General features: G+C 46.3%; 1 protein-coding gene across 4 annotated transcripts; it reads right to left on the bottom strand.

Moving 5' to 3' along the window:
* Nucleotides 1-2,839: 2,839 nt before the first annotated feature.
* On the bottom strand, nucleotides 2,840-20,214 carry LOC128874759 (protein Skeletor, isoforms B/C). Of its 4 annotated transcripts, XM_054119804.1 has the most exons (14): nucleotides 17,343-20,160; nucleotides 13,243-13,380; nucleotides 12,467-12,539; nucleotides 12,273-12,381; nucleotides 11,243-11,405; nucleotides 10,889-11,148; nucleotides 7,059-7,158; nucleotides 6,338-6,522; nucleotides 5,866-6,171; nucleotides 5,474-5,645; nucleotides 5,201-5,394; nucleotides 4,863-5,087; nucleotides 4,616-4,780; nucleotides 3,941-4,101 (listed from the first exon to the last, which is right to left on the bottom strand). In XM_054119804.1, the coding sequence occupies exons 1-14, from the start codon at nucleotides 17,425-17,427 to the stop codon at nucleotides 4,084-4,086; spliced, it is 2,193 nt and encodes a 730-aa protein (XP_053975779.1). In that variant the 5' UTR covers nucleotides 17,428-20,160; the 3' UTR covers nucleotides 3,941-4,083. The 4 variants fall into 4 exon arrangements, 3 of the variants coding, with proteins under 3 accessions (XP_053975778.1, XP_053975779.1, XP_053975780.1); XM_054119803.1 differs by having other exon boundaries at nucleotides 2,840-4,780; nucleotides 17,343-20,161; XM_054119805.1 differs by lacking the exons at nucleotides 3,941-4,101; nucleotides 4,616-4,780; nucleotides 4,863-5,087; ... (3 more) ...; nucleotides 6,338-6,522; nucleotides 7,059-7,158 and adding an exon at nucleotides 8,439-9,671 and having other exon boundaries at nucleotides 17,343-20,214.
* Nucleotides 20,215-24,565: the final 4,351 nt, after the last annotated feature.

A 24,565-nucleotide genomic window follows, 5' to 3' on the forward strand; every position in this document is an offset into this window, starting at 1 on the left:
CCTTGTTTTCGTTTCTTTTTTTCTAGCATGTCTTGTTGAAAACATGATTCGTCAGGAATCCGTCGTTTTATATACATATGTATATTATACTACATATAATAAGGTAGATCTTTTCGTCCAAGTATCTTACAGTCACGCGTCGATATTTTTACTCGAAAGAAATACGGTGAAACCAAACTTAGAAATAATTTTAAAATAATTATGTGTTTCTTTAGCGATTAAAAAGAGAATAACCAACAATCATGACGCTGTTTTAAGCACCGTTTAAAAAAAAAGAATGATTTAATCTCGCGCGTTTTAAGCTGCGATCGCGAAAGTATAGATTTTTTTAAGGGTAGCGGGTATCCGTGTTCTTAGGAAAATATGTCGATAAAATAAATTTTCACGGCAGAGTACTTCTCCTTTGTATCGTCGTGAAACACGACGAGCAAATAGCGGTCTCTAATTTGAATCTTGGAAACATTCCTCCAACAGAATTGTACATACTTTCGTAAAACGAGAACGATTGTGGTGTTGTTTGGAAATTTGGAATTACATACGATGTTTTATATAATCTGTGTTCGCAGCTGAGACTGACTTACTTCCATCTGTCTTTGGTTAGTTTTGTTTTTCTGCAAAGTTTCTATAAGGATCGCGAACGAGTATGACTCGAGAAGAGGCATAACGATAGATGAGAGCAATTGTTCATTCGTATCATTTTTTATAGTCGTTTACTGTGAATCAAGAGATAAATGATCGTTCGAGAGAGTCAACTTGGGCGCAGAACGTATCGTTGACGTTAAAATTAGTATTACATTTATTAGTCGCGTAATTACGTGACTAGTTGTAAGCGTGCCGAACTTGGAGTAACCATGCGACGATAATTAAACGTAACCGAATATACGAGTCGTTGGCTCATTGACGAATCGATGAGAAATTTTCTTTTCTCGATTATAATGAAATAAATAAAAGTTTCGATCGCGGAGAAAGAGAAGAGAGAGGAACAAGAGAACGAAGAGAATTTGTAAGCCGACAAAGATGACGTTTATATAGATTCGATGAATTAAATGCAAACAAGATAAATAATCGTTATGAGGAAACGAGCAACAATTTATATAAAGTATTCTGTTTCTTCTTAATAATCATTTACACATTCAAGACACGCCAGTCGTTTGAGCGCATTTGTGAACGCGAAGGGTGGGAACAAGTCCTGTAACATATGTAAATACATTGTCGACTTATTGTTAGATACGAGTGTAACGATAAATACGACGACGTTTGCGTTTGCGAAGACATCTACTTTTAAGCGGAGAGAGCAAGCCGAGGAGCAAGAGTCTGTTCGCTCGAAACCTTGGAGTTTTGTCAATTTCGGAGAACGTCGTTATCGTGGTATATCGCGAGATTATTTATTGGAACGGTTTCAACAAGTTATTTTTCAATCGAGAATTCGCGAACGATTTTTTAACGATCCCGGGGTGAAGCAATCTCACCGCGTAAGTATCGTTAACAGGTACTCGAAACTACCTGATCGTACAATAATTTAACGACCGTAGTAATTAGCCAAATAATTAGCGACCGTTTGATCGTCGCACGTACGCTCTTATATTGTAAACATACGATAGTGTACAGTAGTTAGTGTGCTGATTGTTTTGTAAGATTTGTTTGTTTTTTTTTTCTATACAATAAAATATTGCTTAACGTACAACGCTTGCCTCCGTATTGAATTTCCCTATTATCGTCGACGATCACTCGATGCATTTACTGCAATCGACGACGAAATTGTCATTATTTAATTGTTTCAACAAGGAACGGTAAATTCCTCGCGCATCGTTTCTGGACTGGTTCTTTTTGTTTATAGTCGTAATCGTAACAGTTACCAGTCCCAATTGTTTTCGATGCTCTCTTTGCGAAACATCTCGAAAATTCCTATAACTCGTTTCCATATTGTTTCGTAAAAAATATGAAGCATAATAGAAAGTCTTATTCATTTTACGATATTTATTAACAATTAACTTATGTACAAGTCTACACTCTAAAATTCAACCAACTCTCATAGACTGACAACATACATTTTCCGATCGGAAAATAAAATAGAATAAAAGTTTGAAAGATCGATCAAGAAAATGTAAACAGAACCGTTGGGTGATGTATCGTATGGGGGTAATTAAGGAATTATTTTTCTTGTACGATAAAGGATTAATACTCCGTTAATAAATAGGTAAACGAGTAAGTAAATGGAGAATCGATATTTCGTGGTTAGTTATGTATATTCCTCTCCCGTGTTAACGCGTCGATTATATCATCGTCCATTACCTACGAAGTCACGAACACTCCAATAATCGTCGAGTCGCTGTAGAACTTGACGATTATTCCGTATCGAACGATCCTAGATCGTGTCTGAATTGCTCGCGTTGAGTATTCGACACGGATGTATTCCCTGATTAATTAGAAACGTGTCCCATCGATAGTCCTCGATATGGTCAAACGAACCATCGTCAACCATTGCAAATGGTTTGCACTTGACTTACGGTGAGAATGAAGTTAGCGATTAATTGAATTTTTACCGAAGACGAAAGGTGAGCCAAGCCGGGCCGTATCTTATTGTCAGCTAGGAAAACATCGTTTAACCAATAATCTTTGAATCTATTTTAAAACGATACGATCGATCCAAGTGTTTTTGGGGATCTTGTCGTTTGAGAAGCGAATCTCGGCGAATCATTGTCAGAGAAGATAGTAGAAGTAGTAGAAGAGAACGATGAAGAGGAGGTATTGGAAATTAGGTAAGATCGTCTGAGCGGTTGCGCTGACGAGCAAAAGCACCGTTGAGTCACGGTGATGGTTATAGCGATCGTTGAGATCGACTTTAGTGTTATTTATCCGAGAACGGAGAGCTTCTCGATCTTTCGACGAGCGTCAGCCTCGTGTTTTGTATCGTTCGTGTCTCGGGTACCGATAGACCCGTTGACGTCGAAGGCAGACGACCGCGACGTTTCTCGAGGTGAGAGTTATCCGAGCGGATCTCTCCAGGAATCGGTGGTGGTAGATCTCCCTTAAATCTTCCAAATTGAGGGGTTCTGCTGAGGATTTCGGAGGATAATTTACCGTTGGAATGCCCGTCGATCCCGGAAATCGATCTGACCAAACTGGAGTCTTTCAGTCTCTTTCCGTCAAAGGTGATCAGTACCTCGGACGAGGACGAGGACGAGGAGGAGAATGAAGACGGTGACTCGTCGGGAATCGTGCTGGATATCGGAGGCAGGTAATACGCGTTTGAACTGTCGGCTGCCATTTCCATGTCCATATCCATATCCGTATTCACATCCACATCCACATCCACGTCCACATCCATATCCATATCGTGTTCGCTTGAACGCAGTTTCGCGTTGACAGTTTTCTTTTTGGGCTTGTTGTTGGTGTCGATCGTCGGGACAGGTGGCGAAGGTATAAAGACCGGCTCGAAATTGTCGACTGGCCCGTGATCCCCAGTTTCTCGGGAAAGCGCGTCGTTTCGTTCGGTTCTCTCCGAGATTCTTTTTTGAGCCACATCTGCGGATCCCTCGACGTTTCTGATGATAGGTTTGAAGCCACCCTCGATCACTATCGAGTCGGGGTTGAATCCCGTATTTCTAGCAGGTTTTAACAGGTTGGTAGTTACGAACACGTTGGAAAGATCCAGCGCATCGGAATCGGACACTTTGGCTTCCAACTTGCTTCTTTGGTTGGAATCGATGATCTTGTTAAGTTTCGCGATCGGAATATCGCCGGCGGGGGAGGGTTTCTCAAGCGTTCTCCTGTAAGTAGAAACGGCTGGCCTGTAAACGGTCTTCTTTCGTTCCAGGAAGACCGGTCTCGAAATTGACTGCAAGGGGAGGGTTGACTGTGGCATCGCGTGAGGACTCTGCAACATCGGACGACGCGTCAGCACCGGCCTCTTGACGAACATTAGTTGAGTCCTCTGCTCTGGCTGATGGTGGTGATGATAACGATGAGGGACCGGATAAAGATGGTGATTATTGGTTGCGTAACGATGAGGTTGAGACGACGGCTTCGAATATAGGATCTGCGGCCCGGTGACACCCGAATAAGCGTATTTGATCCCGTGGTTCAGTGGCCGTGGGTTATCTGCAACGAGGTTAGACAATTGCTGGTTAGAGGGCTGCTGAAGGAGTTCCTGCTCGATTTCCGTCATTTGCTGTCTGCCAAGAGAATACGAGGAGGGGGAGGCGAACCTGGTGCCTCCCATCATCGATTGTTCGCGATAGATCGGCGCGATCTGTGGACGATGATGATGGTAGTGGTGGTGGTGGTGGTTGCGATGATGTTGCACGAGATCCTCGTCGAGGTGCGCGTGATGGATTTCCTTCACGCGTACCTCGTGACGATGCGGCGCCGCGATTCCATGGCCGAGGTTGTTGTACGGAGGCTTCGAATCGAACGGGTCCTCGTACGACGACGATGATTGCAAGCGCATGTAATCGTTGTTATTATTAGCGGTCGTTAGTAGCTGCGTGTATGATGCGTTTAGATTTAGATTGCCGTTATCGGGGTTAGTCGTCGAATGATAGGGATAACGAAGCTCGTATTCACGATGAGGATGATGAAGTTGTTGCCGAAGAAACTCCGCCGTTGGCGTTACCTTGCTCGAGACGCGGATGCTGGAGCTATTCTCGAGATCTTCGGCGCTCGGTCGTTGCTGTTGCGGATCGACGTACACCTCGCGAGTCTCGCTGGCACCGGTTTCCTCGGCGTCGCAGCTGTCGAGAACGTGGATCTTCCAACCCAGGTAGCGATGCGTGAAGCACTAAAGCGAACCGATCGTTCATCCGACATCGTCAGTAGCTACACATTTCGATTATTGTTCGCGCAACAAATTTTAACTTTACCTGGTAGTAGACGGTGTCGGGCGTGTTTTCGTCCGGGGTCCACACCAGGAGACCTGGTTCACCAGGATCGCACTTGAGCGTTAGAGTGCGTTGATAAGCACCGAACGTCGCAAACTCGTCGGAACGGGGTTGATCCTGATCGGGAAGCCAGTTGCACATACGTCCAACGGCCGTCGGTCGATATTCACCTCCGTGTCGTTCGGCTCCCGCAAAAATCTTCACTTTCTGTTTCCCGGGATCGAATCGATTTTACTATCATTTATCGTTTACCGGTATGCCACGCCACGCCACGATTCTACTCGTATCGCGAACAAAAGGACGGAAAATGTACAACTTACAGCTTTCTCTTCGGGCGTTTTGTGTTGATAACCACCGACGGGATCGTCGGTTATGTAAAAGGGATGATAGAGAGCAGGTTTGTCGACATCTTCGCCACCCTCCACGAAGAAAGTGTACCTAGTGCCGCGGACCACGTAAATCTCCGGAATTAGAAGCCCGTTTATGTACCAGGAGATACCCCAACCGACGTGACCTAAGAGAATTAACGCAGCATCGATTTCACTAAACGTAGACAGCTACCCCCAGCTATCCCCAATCCGTTCGATTCTTACCGGTGATAGCAGGATATCCGTGCTTTCCTCCGGTTGGTCCCATCTGAGCGTAAAATTTTCCGTCGTCGGTATCGTTGCACTGGATCGGTGGAATTACCCAGGCATCGGTTTTTAACGCTGGCGCAGGCGTCACTTGTTGACGTTTAGGTCTTTTCGTAGTCGTAACCCATTCCTGTTTCGTAAAATCACCTTAATCTCTCGCGTGTATCTCTCGGACAGTTGAAGGTCTTCAACCAAGATATAATCTGTCGTTGAAATGCATTTTAAAATGCAACCCTGGCAACCTTTCGATCGTTTCGAGTAACAAGTTGATAAACATTTTGAAAAAAATAAAAAAGAAATGATATTCGTGGAACGAAAAGTCTCGTATGATTTATGTACGATGTTGTCACCTGGGTGCCGGTCACCTTCTCGTTGTTGGTCACGAATAGCTGAGATTGCTCTTGATCTGGAACAGGACAATTCCAAACCGGTGGTCTACCAAAGTCGATGAAGCGGTCGGTTTTCAAATAGTCCGAGTGGAAGCTGACCTCTTGTCTCTCGTTCAGAGGACCGATGGCCCAGATGATCGCCTGCGAGCCGTTTGTCAGGATTTGATGGTCCAACTCGTCGCTCGCCTTCAATGGTCTCTGATACGTGACAATGCTGTATCCGTCCACCAGCGCCGCGTTTAACAATCGAATAGAATTCGAGTTCTCCTGCGAAGCAGTGTTCGATACGAGTTAACGAATGTAAAGGAACGCGATTCGATCTTGTTATCGAGAATTTTCTTTTGCACGACGACGATGCAATCTAACGATTCAGCATTCATCCAGACACCGTTGCTCGTCGTGGTGCAAGTAGTCGTTTATAAAAATAGCTTACCCGTATGCGTGTATCGGGGCAACTGCCACGTCCACCGGAGCATTGAGACTTGGCGTCCAAGAAATAATCGACCGCGTAACCCTGAAGAGTTTGCTTGTCGACCCAGGCGACTACAACGTCTCCGTTAACCATCGTGCTTCTTTCGGTGTTTGCAGATACTCCGAAACACATGTATTGTCCCTCGTCTATTATGTTTCAACATAATAGCTAATCAATAACTAGAATAGTTTAACGTGCGATTCGTCCAATAGAAGAGCTCAATTTTCCCACGGTTCGGTTCGGTTCGATGTCCGCGGGAAATTTATTTTTCATTATGCATGAAAGATCGGTTCGGTAGGGTGGCTCCCAATTCACCGAACGGGACATCGTCACGCGGTAATTAGACCGTGAAATGCAATTTTGTTTTGTTCTTTTTTCCGGAAGAACGACTAAATTCGACGAAGGGTACAAATGGAGCGTGCAATTATAGACGGTTTTCAGATTTTGCGTTGTAAGCCCTGGAACGCGTATTCCATATCCGGTTTTGCGTATCCGTGGTAGGAACGATGCGATGACAAAGCGTCAAGAATCGTTTATTTCAATTACGAACGAGTGTTTGATTTAGCGAGCGAGGCTGTGCAAAGATGCATCGTGCTTTTGCGACACGCGAAACAAGTTTTGTTGTTTTGTGCGGCGCGTGCGGTAACGCGGGACAGCACGGTAATACATATAATATACTCACCAAGTTTTCCAACGAGCTGACCGACTATGCTGTCTCCGGCAACGGCCCATCGTACCTCAAAAGCCTGTCTGTTCTCGAGAACTTCACAGTTCAGTTTCGACTGAAATCAAACGAGAATACGTTTACCATCGTTTACTGAAACAACCTTGATCGCTCTGCGCGGTATTTACAACAATTCGGTCCGTCGAACTTGGTTTCGCGTCCTCGAAACGACCTTCCGTCGCGAGGAATTCGATTAAACGAAACAGAACGAAGGTATGTCGACATATTCTCAAGATAAGATAAGGAGATTCGTGTTTCAAGAAAAATACGTTTATTCGCATAAGTCTTAAGAAAAGATGTACAAAAAAATCGGTAGAAAAATAATCGCATCTTGTATGCGTGTATATGTGTGTATACATATACATATACATTCTATGTATTGTAAATATACGTATCGTTCCCTATGCAGGAAGATTCCGCGCTTACGAAGGAAGAAATGGCCTAGGCTTGAAATATTCTTCGACTCTCGGACCGACGTGCCTCTCCTTTTCGATCGCGAAACATCAAAATAATTAACCCTCGTATCACAGTCATAGAGCATCGCTCTCGTTGCTTTCGTTCTCGTCGCAAACCCGCTCGTTGTCTCGTTCTTTCATCTCAAGTGTTCGACTTTACAAAACTGTTGCTCCTTTCCTTTCGTTCGCTAAATTACAGAGGAAGACCGATAGGTTTACAATCGCATGCCGTTCGCTCGCAATTTCGTTCGATCGCTTGGTTATCGTAACAACGCCAACCATTTTCCGTATTAAACCGAATCGGTTCGGTTTTAGACGATAGAGTCCGTCGTTGTGTAAATATCTTATAAATCACAAAATCGCAACAAAATGCTCCATCATTTTTTTTCACACTCATTTCTTTTCACGCTGGTGTATTCTTATGGTTGTCGCTTATGTATTTACAACCCACCGACGCCAACGTATCGGAACAGTCTCGACGATAGTTGATTTTTTTCTTACGATCTAGCGTGTGCGACGAGCCTCGAGGCAACAGACCCATATACGCGTACGTGTACATGGTATATCCAACCGTCGCGGTCGGCGTCGGCGTCGGCGTCGGCGTCGGCGTCGCGAATATCGACATATATTTCATGCGGACTCGAGGAGACGGTAAACCGTGAATTATGGCGACTTGTATTGTTCTAGGAGAGCACGATGCATCCACTTGCACGAGGAGGAGATTGTACGTCTGTTGGAATAGAATTCCAGAGGGGATTGGAGAGATTAAAGGCGTGCCTCGTAGGCATACGTCCGTAAGCGTGGGTCGGACTGCGTCTACCTCACCGGCAGGGTACAGTGATTCCATATCTGTAACATGTGTAACATGTCGCGTGTCTGCTGGTTGACGACGATTCGTTTTTAGCTCAGAAATCTTTCAAACCGACTAACAAAATATAACGTCGCGAATCGTTTGTACGAGCAATTTACTTTATTCCAAATGTTTGTCTCTAGACAAGAATTTTACTTATCTCTCGTGCACGAACATATTCGCGTCCAAAGAATCCTTGTCTAACGGCTAGCCGATGCGCGGTGTTAAATAAATAAAGCAAAGGTCTCGTGTCTGTCCTAGTCCATTCGCGCGACCAACTTTCCGAAGTGGCTGCACGCGACTGGTCGGAAACTTTGCGGACGAGCCTCCGGCTAATATTATCGCAGCTGTGCCAGCTGAGTTTTCCGTTGTACGGAACGAATCCTCGTTGGTAAACATGGCGGCCGGCTTAGAGAACTTTCGCTAATTTGTCGAAACGCGAGTTCGACCAAGTTTCGACGAAGCTTGCGAGCCGATTTACGACGGAGATTTATCGGTTGGTACGATATGTAAATCTTTTGGGATTGTTTCTTTTGTTTTCGAGTTGTCGAGGTCGGGGACATCGATGATCGGGTTGGATATAATTTTTGTCTGCAAAATAGACGAACGATACGGAACAGCAGCGATTAGACGACCAGCGAAGCGGAGACACGTTGGAAATTTATGGTGCGAGTTGAACTCGTTTAGGTGCTCGCTAACGGCAAGTATTCGAATGCGTTAATAGCGCACGAAAGAATCGAGCCTTTTATCGCCTTGGAACCGCAACACCCTCGCGTACGAATTCGCTAGTCGCTCTCCGGCTAGTGGGTTACGCAATCTCGATTGGTCCGCTGGTTGACTCGCGTCGAGAACAGACGAACCAACGGATCTAAACTGCTCCTGATACGCAGCGTCGTCTAGATTCGAGACGTCGTCGTCGTACCGAACTGTCGCAGCCGATCTTCCAGTTTGCTCCGGATAAGAGTTTTGTTGGAGCCGACCAAGTTGTCGCGCGAGCGGTTCCTGGGCTTGCGCGTTCTTTGATATACGATAGTCGATCGCCTGAACCACCTGGACCTGATCTTCTCGACGGAGGATCGGTCGATAGGTTGTCGGACGTTGATATTGCTGCTCCGTTAACAACGCGCTCGCGAGGTAGGAAGAATGAGACTGCGACTCCGTTTCCGACTGCGGCGGCGACGACGACGACGACGACGACGACGAGGGAGAGAGCTCGTAGTGATTCGCCAGACCGAGCGTCTGTCCCTGCCCTCCGCGATGCACGTTCTGCAACACAAGGACAGAGGCAGGACGTTATGCACAGGCCTTTGCAAGCGAAAACATTCAGAATCTTTTCGACATTTTGGCGTCTCGATGATCAGAGTTTCTTTCGGAGTTTAATCTTCTTAGAAACCTCCTTCTCAAATTAATCTACGCCTCAAGATTTCGGTCCAATTCTTGTATTCGAATCCCGTTTATTTCGAGACATCGAGACACCATATGCGATATTTTACGCGCATCCGAAATTTCCAAGTCAAGCAACGTGAATTCGCCTCGCGAAATCTACAATTTCCGGCAATTGGGGTAAGACATATGTGTATATACATATATATATATATCCAAAGGGAACGTTGAAACATGGAACGGAGCGATCCGTGACGAAGGGCAGAAATGTTACGCGGTGAAAATCCGTGAAAATTGACAAACGCGTCGTTATCCTAGCGACTTTCGTTGACAACCACCATTGAGATATCCACTCAAATATTGACGCAGACAAATTCGTTGTGGAACAATACCGATACCAACAGTCTATCGATTGTTTTCGTCGAAAGGCTCGTTTTCGACTGGACGTTTAGACGGCCAAGCGTACAGGTTGCACGAGTCGTTGTTCGCATCGAATCGAGAATCACGTGAAAAAATGTACCAAGAATTAAGGATACATTTTGTTGGAATAAAATCCTTTTATCCGAGTGGGAATAAGGGCAGATTCGCGAGTACAGAACAAGATGGGAGAGTAAATCGGTTCGCGAAATGTTGACGGAATATGAAACTACGCAAAGGTTGGTTTCGAGCTAGGAAAACTTACGAGACGTGACGCAGAGCATCGAGTTTCGACGCTAAAGACGATGCAAATCGATCGAGAACGGGTAAAAGCTTGTTCGAATCCCTTTCCTTCTGTCGGCTCGCGAACGTGATTGGCATGGAAATTCGTTGTCTGTACGATGTTATTCGTCCAAAAGTCGAGCAAGAACGTTGCTGCTGCTATACGGATACTTGGAGACTGCGTTACTATCCAGATAAATAATAGAATCGAACGTATGGAAAGAAACGAGAGCGAGCGTCGAATTGCGTCGAGGTCGAAACAAGATGATCGAAACGTATGCCGAAAGATTTTCTGATCGTATAGACGAATTTTACAGATATTACCGTGAACATTGAATACGTCCAAGCCGGCGTCTCTTCTTGCAGCGAGCTACCAACTACAGGAAGGCTTTCCAGCTTACCTGCGGCGAGACTCCGAGCATCTTCAGGGAGGGTGGCACGTTAAGACTCGTTGGAATTTGTACGTGGCCAAAGTCCACGGTGAAGGCCTCGCACCAAACGCCAAAGTGGCCGATCTGGTGGATCGTCAGGTCTCCGGGTAACGTGAGCACGATGGTTTTGCGATTGTACTGACGCAGCGGTACTACCTTTCCATTCTCGTCGGGAATGCGAATTCCTTGCGGTGACGGCGACGGGCCAGCTCCCGCCCAGAATTTCGCGTCTGCGAAACAGAATTCGACGATGCACTCGTTCGATCCGTTCGGTATCTTTAACTAAAAATATTCACTCGACCGGTTGATCGTGATGCAGCTTACCTGGTGCTTCGCCATCGTAGCTGAAGCTAGGTATCAAAAGAGTCTGAGCGTCGACGACCACGATTGGTTCCGAACTGACACTGTGCACACCGCTTAGAGCCGCCAGTTTTTGCGGTTTCGGGTAGTCGAATCCTCTTGGTATTCTGACATCTCCAAAGTTTACCTGAAACGGCACATTGTTAGTTTCTCGAGAGAGATTAGTTTCCATTATCCATTATTACCAGCAACTCGAGTTGTAACCATAGAGAACGGAACGCGAGCCGACTCGTAAGCTTCGAAAATCAATGCCGCTCGGTGACCAAATTCGAGCGCATTTCGCTCTCGTTCTATCGCGATCAAACTTATCGTTTCGAAATTACATACACGTGCGCGCGTACACAGAGATTACGGTGTATCTGCTATCGAATAAATCGACCAACTGTACGACTACGAACTGTCATGGATAAGCTTGTACCGAGCTTTTTTTCGCGCACGTACGTCTATGTCTATGTCCTTCGATGTTACCGAGAACCCTTTGACATTTATTCAATGATAAATCAATCGCAACCAAGTTTCACCGACCGACGTTTTCTCGATGTTCAATTTTTCGAGTTAAAATTAAACTTTCGATTCTTTTTTCAGCAATTCGACAATTTTCCATCGAGTTACCTTTCTTCTACTGGCACGCGTTGCGATAACTACGAACGTGAAAGTTGCACGGCAAGCAAACTACTGAAAACCGGTTTCCCGTATCGTTCGAGTAGAAGTGACGTGACACCGAAGGTCACGAGCATGATATAATTTATATTACCGTCAAAGTATTTTCACAATTTATTTCGACTTTCTATATTCTTACCACCGAAACTAAATCGAGAGCCAAATAGAGACTCGACCGCAACGTGCCGGCTAAATAGTTGCTCGTAGCCGTATAGTCGTCGGGTGCTACTTTATATCGTTTAGAAAAGTTAACGGTGTAAAAACGGCTTAGGGAACGATCTTTGGTGACGCGACGTTACGTTGCGTTGTCAATGAATGAATATACGTTACTCACAGCGTATTCGTCGCACCACACAGAGAACCACTTTATGTTGTTCAGAGTCTTGCCGTCGGGTAGCGTGAGCGTGATGTCTTTCCTTCGATATCTCTTCAGCGTGTCCGTTCTGTTGCAAATTGAGAAAATCGTACATGTCTAATCGTAACTCTGTATACTAGTATCGATAAGGAACAAACACTATATGCACTCACGATCCATTCTCGTCTCGAAGCCTGATGCCATTTCCATTGGGACTTTTCGAAGTTCCCACGTAAAAGTAAGCAGCTGAAAGGGGATAACATATACATAGTTTGGTGTTTGTGGCGGCGTCGATGGAACGCGAGAACACTTTCCGTAGTATCCTCGTATGATTAATCAGCACGATTAAAAGTACAACAAACCGACAGTTTTCATTCCGCTAATTTTTTAGAGCGTTGCCGCGAGCCAATGCGTCCTTCGCGAACAAACGCTTTCGATTTTATCGAACTGCGGCGCGGCGCGGTGCGGTCGTGGTAAGCGTGTACGCGGGAAAGTGAGAGTAACGAACGAGTCGAAACTGAGACATAGGAGAACCTTTTACGGTTGCGACTGATTCAACTTTAACACTCGGATTGGATTTCTCTGCGTTCGAAGAGGATTCTGGAAAGACTCGAAAAAGTTGGAGGAACTATGACAAATGAATCTCGCGATCGACTTTTCACCGGAAGATACTTTGAAATTGGTCGTGAACAGGAACATGACTCGACACGGATACCGACGATTGCCGACCAAGAAAGACACGAATCCGCTACATGATCACGATGGTAGAAACGTAAAACGTAAAACCTAAAACGGCACTTCCATGTTACGTTTTTACTACATTCTTTACTCGAAATGTGCCATGTACGTAACCGATCCTTTCCGCGAGAAAGCAAACCAAGCGCGATCGACGCGTGGTTCAAAATGGAAAAGTTTGATCATTGTAGGTACGTAGTTCTTAATTACGAACTTGGCGCTTCGCCGTCGTACGCGAAGTTCTTGATGAACAGAGTTCGTCCGTCCACGGCGTAAACTTCACCGCTGACGCCGTGATGGAGTTCCGACAGCTTGCCAATAAGCTTCCCATAATAAGCTTCGCTGCATACCTCTGTGAACATAATCGAGATTGATTAATTTTCGCGGATTAACGGTCAGATACGAGCTAAAAAAGAAATCGCCCGTTAATTCATCGTATTCAAGGACGATCAACGTTCACTCTGTTTGCGACCCTGTTTCGGGAAATTGACCGTACGGTTGCGTCGTCGTCGATTTGCCTTCCGAATAATTAAAAAACGGAAAACGAAAGCCATCTCCCAAAGAAAGATCCAGAACGTGTCACATGACTAAACGATATCGAAATGACGCTTGTTGGAATAATAAATCCTATTGGTTGCGGTGTACGGTAGTAGACTCGAATCGCGAATCGAAGATTGATTTTGCGACACCTGGATGCGCCGATCGTGATCGCTACGAATCGTATCGGTATGTAAAAGCGAGTGCCTCGAATTCCTGCTGGAGCTCGCTCGCAGCGAGGCATGCGGAGCGAATTCGGATCGTGTCGTGTGGCATCACGGAATGTTGGCCATCCATTCGATTCGATTCGATTCGATTCGATTCTGTCCCGTTCGATAGGGTGATGGGTTTCGTCGGTAAGGTTATTTCTTATTCGCAAAGCGCAAACAAACGTGTTTCTCTTGTTTCATCGTGTCGCGACTGGCAACGAATTCTCTAACTCACATTATACGAGTGAATCGTCTCGAACCAGTTTCCATTCAGATTTCGAACCGTTATCCGTGAACGTGAATAGGAAAAGACGCGGAGGGACAAGTCGGTAAACAACCACACGGCAAGTTCCGTAAATCGTAAAAGTTGGCCACGAGGAAATCAAGGTTGAAACACGCATAAATATGGATCGAACGTCAAGGCCGATCCGTGAATCGGCGCGGATCGTTGCGTTAGATGCTAACGAATAGGGGAACCGGTCGACGATCGATCGTACATCTAACCCTTTGATCGAGCGCGTACCGTTACGGCTCTCTCTTCGCGAACAGGATATCGTCCATCCCGACGAGATTGACTTATGCGTGCTCGAGCATAAATCCTGGACCACGACGCTGACGTTTCACGGGCGTTCACGTACACTACTCTGGAGTAAACACTGCCACGATACGTGGTCTCTTTAGAGATTCTAGAAAAATCTTGGCAATCCGAGGAAAATTAGATACGTCCTGAGAACCATCCTTGCGCTATTCGAACGTTTCGCGGTGCCGTTAACTGTCGCTTGTCATCGGTGATGTAACGTGCACGTTATGGCGTGTACTACTTTGTCCCTGCTCGTGGTATTTGATAATTGGACAAAAATACGTTGTTACGGTCCTCGACCGGATGAATTGCGGCTCGTTTATGCATCTTGATATGGCAGCTCGTGCATTTTTCCGTACAACTATTTTTCCTAGAGGACGACGACTTACGTTTCACCGTTTCACCTTTCTCGAGAGTTTAAACTTTAAACTTCGAACGACGAACGCACACGGTTTCGCGTTAAAAAGTATTTCTTTTTCTCGTTTCTTATGTCAAATATGCCATTTTTGTCGTTTCATATACAGAAAGATTTTTATTTCACGATAAATACGTAAGAAAGAAAGTAAGCGTAAAACGATGAACGGTAAGAAGCTTGATCGATCGAGCGACAGCTTGATTAGAGGAGCGCCGCGTCGCGCCGCGCCGCGCCGGCAGTGACAGCAGCACCAGCTCCGTTCTCCAAAGAGAACCGTCATGTCAGTCTCTGCATGTAATTTTTGTTACGCTTGTTTACGTCGCGTCGGCAGTTTGATTCGCTCGATCGACGACGACACTTTGTTCCAAGATTACGGGTCAACGGTTGATCCGCTACTTCAAAATTGGATATTACCCGAAACGAGGTTAAACAAGGCAACTTTTTTCATTGATTTTACATGCTATTTACGATACACCTTACGTAATATAAAATCCAATGTTTGATCCATCCGATATTTGCGAGTGTTCAAGCTAACGAAACGAGTTCCATACGGTTGGACGGAAACACAGGTTTACAGATTTCCTCGATTTCCGCATTTTCCGCATTTTCCGCATTTTCGGAATATCAGGAAAGGACGAGCGTGAACGAACATGCGGTTTGCGAGCACAAGTCGTTTCGCGAATATAGGTCATAGTTGAACAGAGCTTCGTATCAATCGCTAATGCGAACCCAAAGCGTCGAAGCAGTGTCGGTTTCGAGCTTGGAGAGGATGCATTTCGTCGTTCCGACCGCGAGCCATTAACGCGTAATTATTGCTGTGGTAACGACACCGAGAGGGGATGCGATTAAATTGTTATCTACAGCCGTGATTCTGGAACCGCTCGAGCCACAGGAACGATAAAAAGCGAAAGATCGATGGACAGACTCGAAGGAAAATTCACGATTGGTACAGCACGATCGCAGCGCGAATTATATCGGGAGTCTCGCAAACACGAGTGTCCAAATTAGGTCAACAACAGCGAGTTAAGGTGATGGAAAAACTGGGCGAGAGAGGGACACAGCAGAGATACATATCGGACCTTTGACATTTCCATATGAAAGAGAAAGCAGAAGCCGAACAAGCGTAATTGCCAGACCGTACATAATGCGCGCCTCGTGCTAATGTCGCAACGCTCGTATTCTCCGATGAATTCGCGACGATAGCGAAACACCCATTTGATTCTATGCTTCGGAAACAAACATCTTGGACTGAAATCTCACAGTACGAGGTGAAAGAGGTGAAAGACGTCTGCGTCGTTTAATTTTCCAGAAGGAAAACTCGGTCCTGGTCGATGCGTTCGCGGCGATATTTTCTCTCTCTTGTTCGATGCCACGATCTTAAATTGGAATATCGAGTTTCACCTTTCCGTCTGCCGTGATTCTATCATTGACGAGATATCGAGACACGCCTGTTCCGGACAAATTCCATTTATTCGTCGAGTGTTTCGCTCCAAGTGGAACCGGGATTACGCGAGAAGGTGGCAAGCGGTCCAAATAATGCATGCAAGAAAGGATACGGGGCGATCATTTTCGATCCCCTCGGTCGGATCAGTTTTTCTCGGATGAACCAATTGATCCGTCGAAGCGTCTCTTTTAATTGAAACGGTACGTTTCGAAAAGTAAGATGAAAAGAGGCAGAATGTGCCAGGTCGAGTTCACGACCGATCAGATGCCTCGGTTACGGTGTCCATCGAACGTTGTCGGCCGAAATCGTTGTCTTCTCTTCTACCACGTTTCATTTATCGCGTTGCACTTTCGCGAGTCGAATGTCGCGAAACTCTCCAAGGGAAAGCGGTCAAGAATTTCTTCGCGAGCTCGTTACGACCGCGATCCCGTCTTCTTTTCTACGCATCTTTTTTGTTATTCTCGCGGATCGGGTTCTCCTCTCCGCGTAACGATGCTCCGAGGAGAAAAGCGTGGAACGCGAAAGTCGCGCGGTGCGGTGGCGCGAAACAGACCGGCAAATCGAGATGCCACGCCGTGGCCAACGTCGAACGAGCTTGCAGATCTCGCGACCGTGTCGTTAATTGGCGCGAGCAATTAGTGCGTGCCGGATCGTTCGTTAGATGGCGAAATTTAATTTCTTTTCTTGCTACTCTGTCAATTCCTCTATCGGTGCGATAGCACTTCCTTAACTAATCGCGTGGCTTCGATCCACCGTTAAACGTCATCGCGACAACGAATATTATTTATTCGATTTATCATCGATTCTCGCAATGCAACTACACAAACAACATATCGCGAGTGATGTTTTTCAAATATCGACTTTATTACGTTGCCGTCGGGACGAAATGAGACGAGAAGACTCCGACACGACGCGGACGGGGTGGTTAAAACTACTATACATGTTTGTACGCGCGTTCCTCGTAAATACGTGTGCCTGTACAAACAGTACCGCGTGACAAATTTGATAACTTATCTCAACTTGTATGAAAACGTGAAAAATCGGCAATATGGGCCAACAATCGAGATGACGCAGATTCGAATTAGCCGTCGTAAAACGTGATCGGATTATCGTTACGAGGTGAACTCACGTGTTGCCAGTAGAAGAAAAACCGCTGCGACTAGACCGACAGCGGACAGCCGAGTCGAGAACAATGTGGGTGATGGTGTCGTCATGGCGTCTTCGTGGTTACTGCCGTCGAAAGTGGCCGTCGTGGCTCCATGTAGCTTTGTCGATCCCACTACGGTCACCGGCTCGCCTTGCTATACCTCGGTCTGTCTTTCTCTTTACCCCTCTCCCTCTCCCTCTTATTCTGTTTGCTTCATTTCGAGTCGCGTTCCTCTCTTCTGTTTACCACTCAACATTTTCCCACCTTGGTGAATTCACCTGATCATCTGCTCTTTGCTACTTTTCCGTGCTTTCGATTGTGCAACAATTTCGACTCGACGTGTTCAAGATATACGGAAGAACGACCAACGACGTAAACGATATCTATGTTTCCAATTTTTGTTTAGGCATCTGCAGACAACTCGAAAATGGCGTCCCTGAGAGCGAGGAGAAAATGCAACTCGATACAAACAAACACGATTTTATCCACATTCTCTGTCTTCTCGATTCTTCTCACGTCAGATTACGTTTTTTAGTGATCCGGTAACACGCCGTGCGACAAATAGGAACGCGGTAAGGTCAGGATGGAAGCAAAGAAATCACGGTTGTCGCAGTTTACGTCGCGTGATCGCACCTGTGATTCGGCCTGTGGGAGATGGTTGATCGAGACGAGCCGAAAATAAAAGTGACAGAGGTTTCCGAAAATTGAACCTTGAGCCAAGGAACAGGCCATTCTCTTTTTCGAGAAGCTCGCTTCGTCGTTGCAAATATTTTCTATCGTTTCGTCGATTATCTTGCGATCGAATCATCGAGTAATTAGGCTCCGATGGCGTCCCGTTCGCGTTCCATTAATGAAACAAAGCAAAAAGGAAAGAGAATAAAAAGGAAAAACGATACGGTTAAACGGGGAGAGATGGCAGTTACAGTTTGCATTGCGAGTAGAGTCCAAGTTGGAGACGAGGGTATAGGTGTTTGCGGTGCGATAGGAAGACCTAGTACAAGATGCATCGAGCTTGCGAGTTCCCGCTCGAAAGCAAAGTGGCTTTTCTTCTCGTTCACGGTCTCGCGTAAACAAGAAAGAGAGCTCGAACAAGTTGATGATCCGCGGAAAACTTTGTTTTCCCCGGCTAACTTTGTTCGACCACATAAAAACTTTTACGGAAGAGCCGAGTCAGAATACGTGGATCCGTGAGCGAGGAATTTTAATTCAGGCCGATAATACGCGACGGCAATGACGACGCCGACGCCGGCGGCGCGGCGGCTCGCGAATTAAAATTCCATTGAAACTCACGGCTCGATTGAAATTTTTCCCAAACTCCCATACACGGTAGACGGATAATATCCCTGCGAATGAGAGATACGGAGGTCGTTACGAATACCTTCCGATTCTGGAATCAGCGTGTACGCGTATTCGTTGATTGGTTGGTAGCGCTCGTGGAGAGGACCGCGAACCAAGCGCAGCTGCCCTCCCCTTATCTCGACGAGACGCGCGAACAGGTTGTTGCAGCTGCGATTCGAACATAGACACAGAAACGATTACACGCGTCATTTGGTCATTGTCTTTTGTAACAATGGTCGACTGCGTTTGTTAGTTGTCACTCCTAAGTGAGCGCGTCGGCGTCGGCATCGGCGTCGCGTTGTGTTGCGTCGCGCAGTGCCGATATAATAGGTTGCACGTGCCGCGGCCGTCCGCTAGAAGGATCTTTCTTCTTCGCTGTAAGGAGTCTCGCGGTCTGTGATTAAGTTTAATCTCGCCTACATTTGCGAGCGATAATTGCGAAATAATTACGAAAATGGTCGACGGTGCGGCGCGGCGCGGCGCGGCGCGGCGCAGCGTACCGTTGTCAGTCAAATTAAAGAAGGAACATTATTACGGAATTTCTAACGGTGATTACGGTAATATTCGGCTAAAACTTTCTTTCTCTTTTGTTTCTTCGATTCCATCGACGAATGTTCGTTCAATGTCGTGCCGGCGAATGTATGTATTCGCATCCACGATACGAGGATAGTTGAACAATTATCGGTAATTGTCGCAAACAAAGAACATAGTTCCCAATGCTGTGTCTTATCTTTCTCGACCGACTTTCTCGCTCTTTTCGCACTTCCACTGCCGCGCGGTTTAGAGTTATCATTTTTCGACAACCTCATCGACGTATCCAATATTTGGAGACGAGATGAGACGAGTAGCACAGTTACTGTAGAATTGAACGCGCGTAGAATCGTAGGATTTCGTGGCATCGCTTCGGTTGCTCTCCATTCTTTCATGGCTGGACTGGTATACGGAACGGTTGTGTTTCAACAGAAATCAAGAGGTTTCTGTTCAACCTAGTAACCGCTTTCTGTGCTTCCTCGGCCGGCCGACGTCAAGGGGTAGGAAGAACGGCTAGTAATTATATACTGTCCGTACTCACGCACGGATCTTGCTCGCGATCTTTTTCTCTCGTTTACATTCTACGTTCAACGATCGTGATACATGGCATGGATACGTTATAGTTGTTGGTGATATTTAAGGGGCAACTCAAATTTTCGTGATAATACATCGCGGCAACCGATTTCCCGTCTGCGCGACAATGATTTGACACAGACTTGCCCTGTGTTTGCGGCGAAAAGTCCGACAGGTAGTCTTACCAACGAGTTCTCTACCGGGCCTACCACTACGAACCCGCACCTTTCTATTCGCCGTTCTCGCTCCTTCTCCTTCTTCTCTGGCTTGCTACGCTCCAGATAGCGCAAAGTAGATCCGAGGACACGGTAGGCGTAGGTAAGAGTAGGAGAAACAACTTAAACAACAACAACAACAAATACATTTCGGGAAAATTCGGGGAACCTTAGGGGACTAATCGTACCGGAAGCGGAGAAAGGACAATGTTTCCTGCTTTACAGGTTAACCGATCCTTTCTTTGTTAGATAACAGCACCGGTGTTTACACGCGTAAGGTGCAATCGTTGGCGTCGTCAACACCGACACTCTAACGATATCACGATCTCCGTGATATCGGCTAGCGTTGTGTGACGTGACACATAACGATATAACGCGAAAGTGATTGGTAGCACGGGGTCGCTGGCCAGTCAACGAATACTTTCTCTTGCGTAAACGTCGGCATCGTCGACGCGTGGGATCCTAGTATCGGTTGACGATGGCGAGCGTTAAAGATAAGAAGATGAATTTTCATTTTCGGTGTTTTATCATTTTTCCGATAAACATAGGCTAGCGATACGATTGGATAGACTGTAAGATTGTAAACAGTAGAAAAAGTATGAGCGCGGTATGGGTGTAGGTGGTGCAAGATTTGTATTTCGAAGATGGCGATTTGATCGGTGATGAACCGACGATAACTATTCGGGAGTCGTTAACGGTCGTTCAACGGGTTGCTTTATCTTCGTTCATATGACTCAGGCGTGTCAGTTTTGTTGCATAAAAGACACTTAAGTATGCATAGAATCAGCCGCATGGAACGATAACATGGCGTAGCCGCGAAATAATGGGAAAGATTATTTATGGATTGCGATATCTCTATATATCTCCAGATGAATTACGAGGATCTCGGAAAGGTTCCCGTGGACGCGCCTTTCTGACACAGATTTCGCCTAGAAAATCCATGAATCTTAATTGTTCATAAATTGCGAGAGATGCCGAGACCACGAAATCCGGTTCATTACGTTCGAACGTTTCGTCCCAACGAGAAATCTTTCCGCTGGAATTCTGTTCGCGTTGCGAGCCTGTTTACGCCAACGACCGATGCTCCATTAGACCATTGGCCATTGGTCGAGTCGGCCGTGGCGTAGCGCGATTAAAAATTTGCCAGGGTTTCGAAATAGGCTTTAAACGCAATTTTCCCTAGCCAGTTGCCATCGTTGCCAAATATTCCAAGATTCAAGAGGTCGAGATGAACGCGCACGATTAACGTTAGTTGTAACGGGTTGCGATCGATCGTGGGATCGTTTTCCCGCAGGTTACACCGCAGGAGTTTGTTGCGAGATCTACCAGAAGAGAGGCACAAAAGATTCTGATACGGACTCGAAGATGCACCGAGTTGCGTCCTCGTCCCCAACGCGTGTAATTTAGGTGAAGCAGAGTGGAAAATGTTGAGCGAGTCGCGTTTCGTTGCGTTGTATTGCAAAAACGTTTCGTTGTTACGCAAAGGAGTTGCTTCTGTTGCGTACAACTGCAACGATTACGCGAGAACGATGTTCCATGGAACAAGACATTTGCTAGCTTCAAATTTCTCGAAACGGGTTCGTACTTGGTAGCCGGAAGCGAACGATCGATTTCAGACCGATCGAGGAGCATTTCAGCGCAGTCGGAAGTAATATTTAATCCACTGATCTTTATTAATTGGTTTGCCGCAGAGTTCGGAAAACTCTGGCTGGAAACTCTTTGCAGTTTTCTTTCGCGACTCGTCTTTCTTATCCTTCGGTGGAAGCGAGGATGATTACAGGAGAATGAGTTTCACGGGCAGGCTTTCGGCGTGAAGTTTCCTTGCCGGCATCGAAAGAACGACAACGGTTGCACAAATTTTTCAATTACCGCCAACTTTGACAAAGTTCATCGACCGGATCGAGCAGCTCGGGTTTTTTCGAGCAGCGATAGCGTGGAAAAGATGCTCGTAACTCGTAATGCATTCGAATGGTATCGTCACGAGGTTCGCGCGAGAAACAAGCATCCGCTGCGCCACGCCGCGCCGCGACGCTACGGGACGCGTGGAAGATACTGCTATTTAGTGGACGCTGATATTTAATACTTTCACTCGAACTCCTTGACCCGCGCACAGCTGCACGCGACTCGCCTTAACGACGAGTCGGCCTTAACGAATGCAGTTGCTGCTATTCCATGCACGACTTGCGTGTGTACAGGAAACGTGGTTACCAATTAATACCGATCGACTTCCAAGTTTCCCGGCAACGGATGCTGACGGGGACCGACATTAACTTTTTACCAGGCTTTCTCGAATTAGGGGAAATTTTACTCGGTTAACCAACGATCCGGTCACGAAGTGGATCGATCTTTTTTTTCTAGGTGAACGATTGCATGCGTCGCGTCGCGTCGCGTCGATTGGCCGATTATGCAATTGTGTCGTCGATAGGCGAGTATTATCGGGACGTTTTACCGCGCTTCGAACCGAGGTAGCCAACTCCTAACACGAAAGTCGTCTACGCATCGACGAAATACTTGCGATCGAAGACCATCGCGATCGCGGTCCAGATATTCCGAAGCGATGTCATTCTTACCGGTTAAACCGAACGGTTCCACCGTGCAATTTCACGACGTTAATGGTGAAATTACAATCGGTCGATACAATTTACCGTTGCTCTCTTTATTTTTACTGGAACGGATTCATGGTCGTCTTTGGCTCGTTTCTACTTGTGTTTTTCCTCGTTTCCTTGTCATTATCTTCGCGTCTTGCTTTAGCTAACTAATAAAAACTTTGAAGCTCGAGTAGGATAGATATTATCGAGAGCGTATTTTTTGTTACTCTTGTACGACATAACGTAAAACGTTTTCCGGTTGTTCGAGCGGGAGCTGCACGGTCGCGCGTTTCTTCTACCAACCGCTATTCGGATCAACGAGACACGGAAATTTCACCGGTTATAGCGAATTACCGATGCTTCGAAGAGACCGAATAACAGGAAATTAGAGTTAACGCGATCCACGTTACGCGATCCTTTGTTTACGAATCATACGTCGACAGGAAACATTCCTTTCGATTGCCTTTCGGAAAGAAGACACGGAACCTATAGTTGCTAGCTTCGAACGAGCGGAACCTGTAAATCCAAAGTCGCAAAGTCAGAAGAACATTACGTAAGATGCGGTCAATTCGGAGTTAAACAAGAAACACAATCGATTAATACACGTTCTCGATACGCTCGTAACCGAAGGAACGCTTTCTAGGCGCCACTGCGCGGCGCCAAGTATCCTTGGGCCCTTCGATCGTGGATCCTTCGTCACGGCGCGGCGTTTGCGTTCGAGAGACCCGCTTACCTTCGAGTCAGCTCCGTTGCGCGTACGTACTTATCTACTACGTCCACTAGTATCGCGAGAACTGAAAGACCGAGAGAAATGAATTTTCGCAGTCCGTTTCGTACGTGGTCTACTAAGTACAAGGAATCCTCTCGATACGAGCAAAATCGCGTGCTACCGACATCGCCTCTGTACTCGCGAGAATGGAACAGAATGAAAGTTGACGCGACGAAGCACAGGACGTCTCGTTAGAATTTCTTATCGAATCAACGTCCGAGTAAATTTGATTTGAATTACGTGTAAGAATAGATCTATCATCGAAGCGAGGTTTGATCGGAAGAGACTTGCTTCCGCGGCTTGAAACGAAACGAAAGGAAAGAGTCGCGACAATCGCGTTTAGAGGCGAGTATCTTTCACGATTGTGTTTCGTAGACGGTAGAAGAGGGTTTGACGGCAATCCGAGTAATTACGCCGACCTAGTTAACGGCGAATCTCCTGACCCAGTTCTCGTAAAACGCGGATTACAAAACTGGCGAACCGTGGGCGTGTCGCGCTTCCTGCGGCCACCCAATTTCGCAAAGGTTCATCGTTGCACGAAGAACGAGCATCACCGCAAACAACGAAATTTCGACCGGTTTGCGTCGAAAAAAAGCATCGGAGACTATAAATGAATGGAAATGTTTGATGTAGGTTGCTTTGGTCGCGGAAATTGCAGATTTTTTCGCGAAACTTACGCCGACACGGCGAAAAGAAACAGGAGACACGAGGACACGCCATGCCATACCGAGTCAGAATAGATGTCGTGACGTTGTCTATAACAACGGACCCGTTTACGTGCCGATAAAACGCCACTGTGTCCATGTCCATATTACCATGCAATTTTATACCGTGTAAACTACCGTGTATAGACGATACTCCACCCTCCGTGGACCAATTTAAGTAATACGTTAAATTAATCGAACGTGTTTCAGCAATCCGGCGACGTATACCCTTTGGATGATAAGGCGATAGACCTTGGATGACATTCGGTAAAACGGAAGGAGGTTGCTCGTGTGCTTTCGTACGATTCCGTACGATAGAGCGATACTTGGAGTTTACGGTTAGATGACTCGTAACTGCGTTGCGAAAGCGGAAAAAGAAGGTAGATCGAAAGTTTCGAGATTCACGGGACTCGTTAGGTTCCGTCGCGTTGGGGTCGGCGGCGGCGTCGAAGGTGTCGTTTCGGTTGGCGCGGAGCCGAATAGAAGC

Source organism: Hylaeus volcanicus, chromosome 4 (assembly GCF_026283585.1).
Source record: "Hylaeus volcanicus isolate JK05 chromosome 4, UHH_iyHylVolc1.0_haploid, whole genome shotgun sequence".
Lineage (NCBI taxonomy): Eukaryota > Metazoa > Arthropoda > Insecta > Hymenoptera > Colletidae > Hylaeus > Hylaeus volcanicus.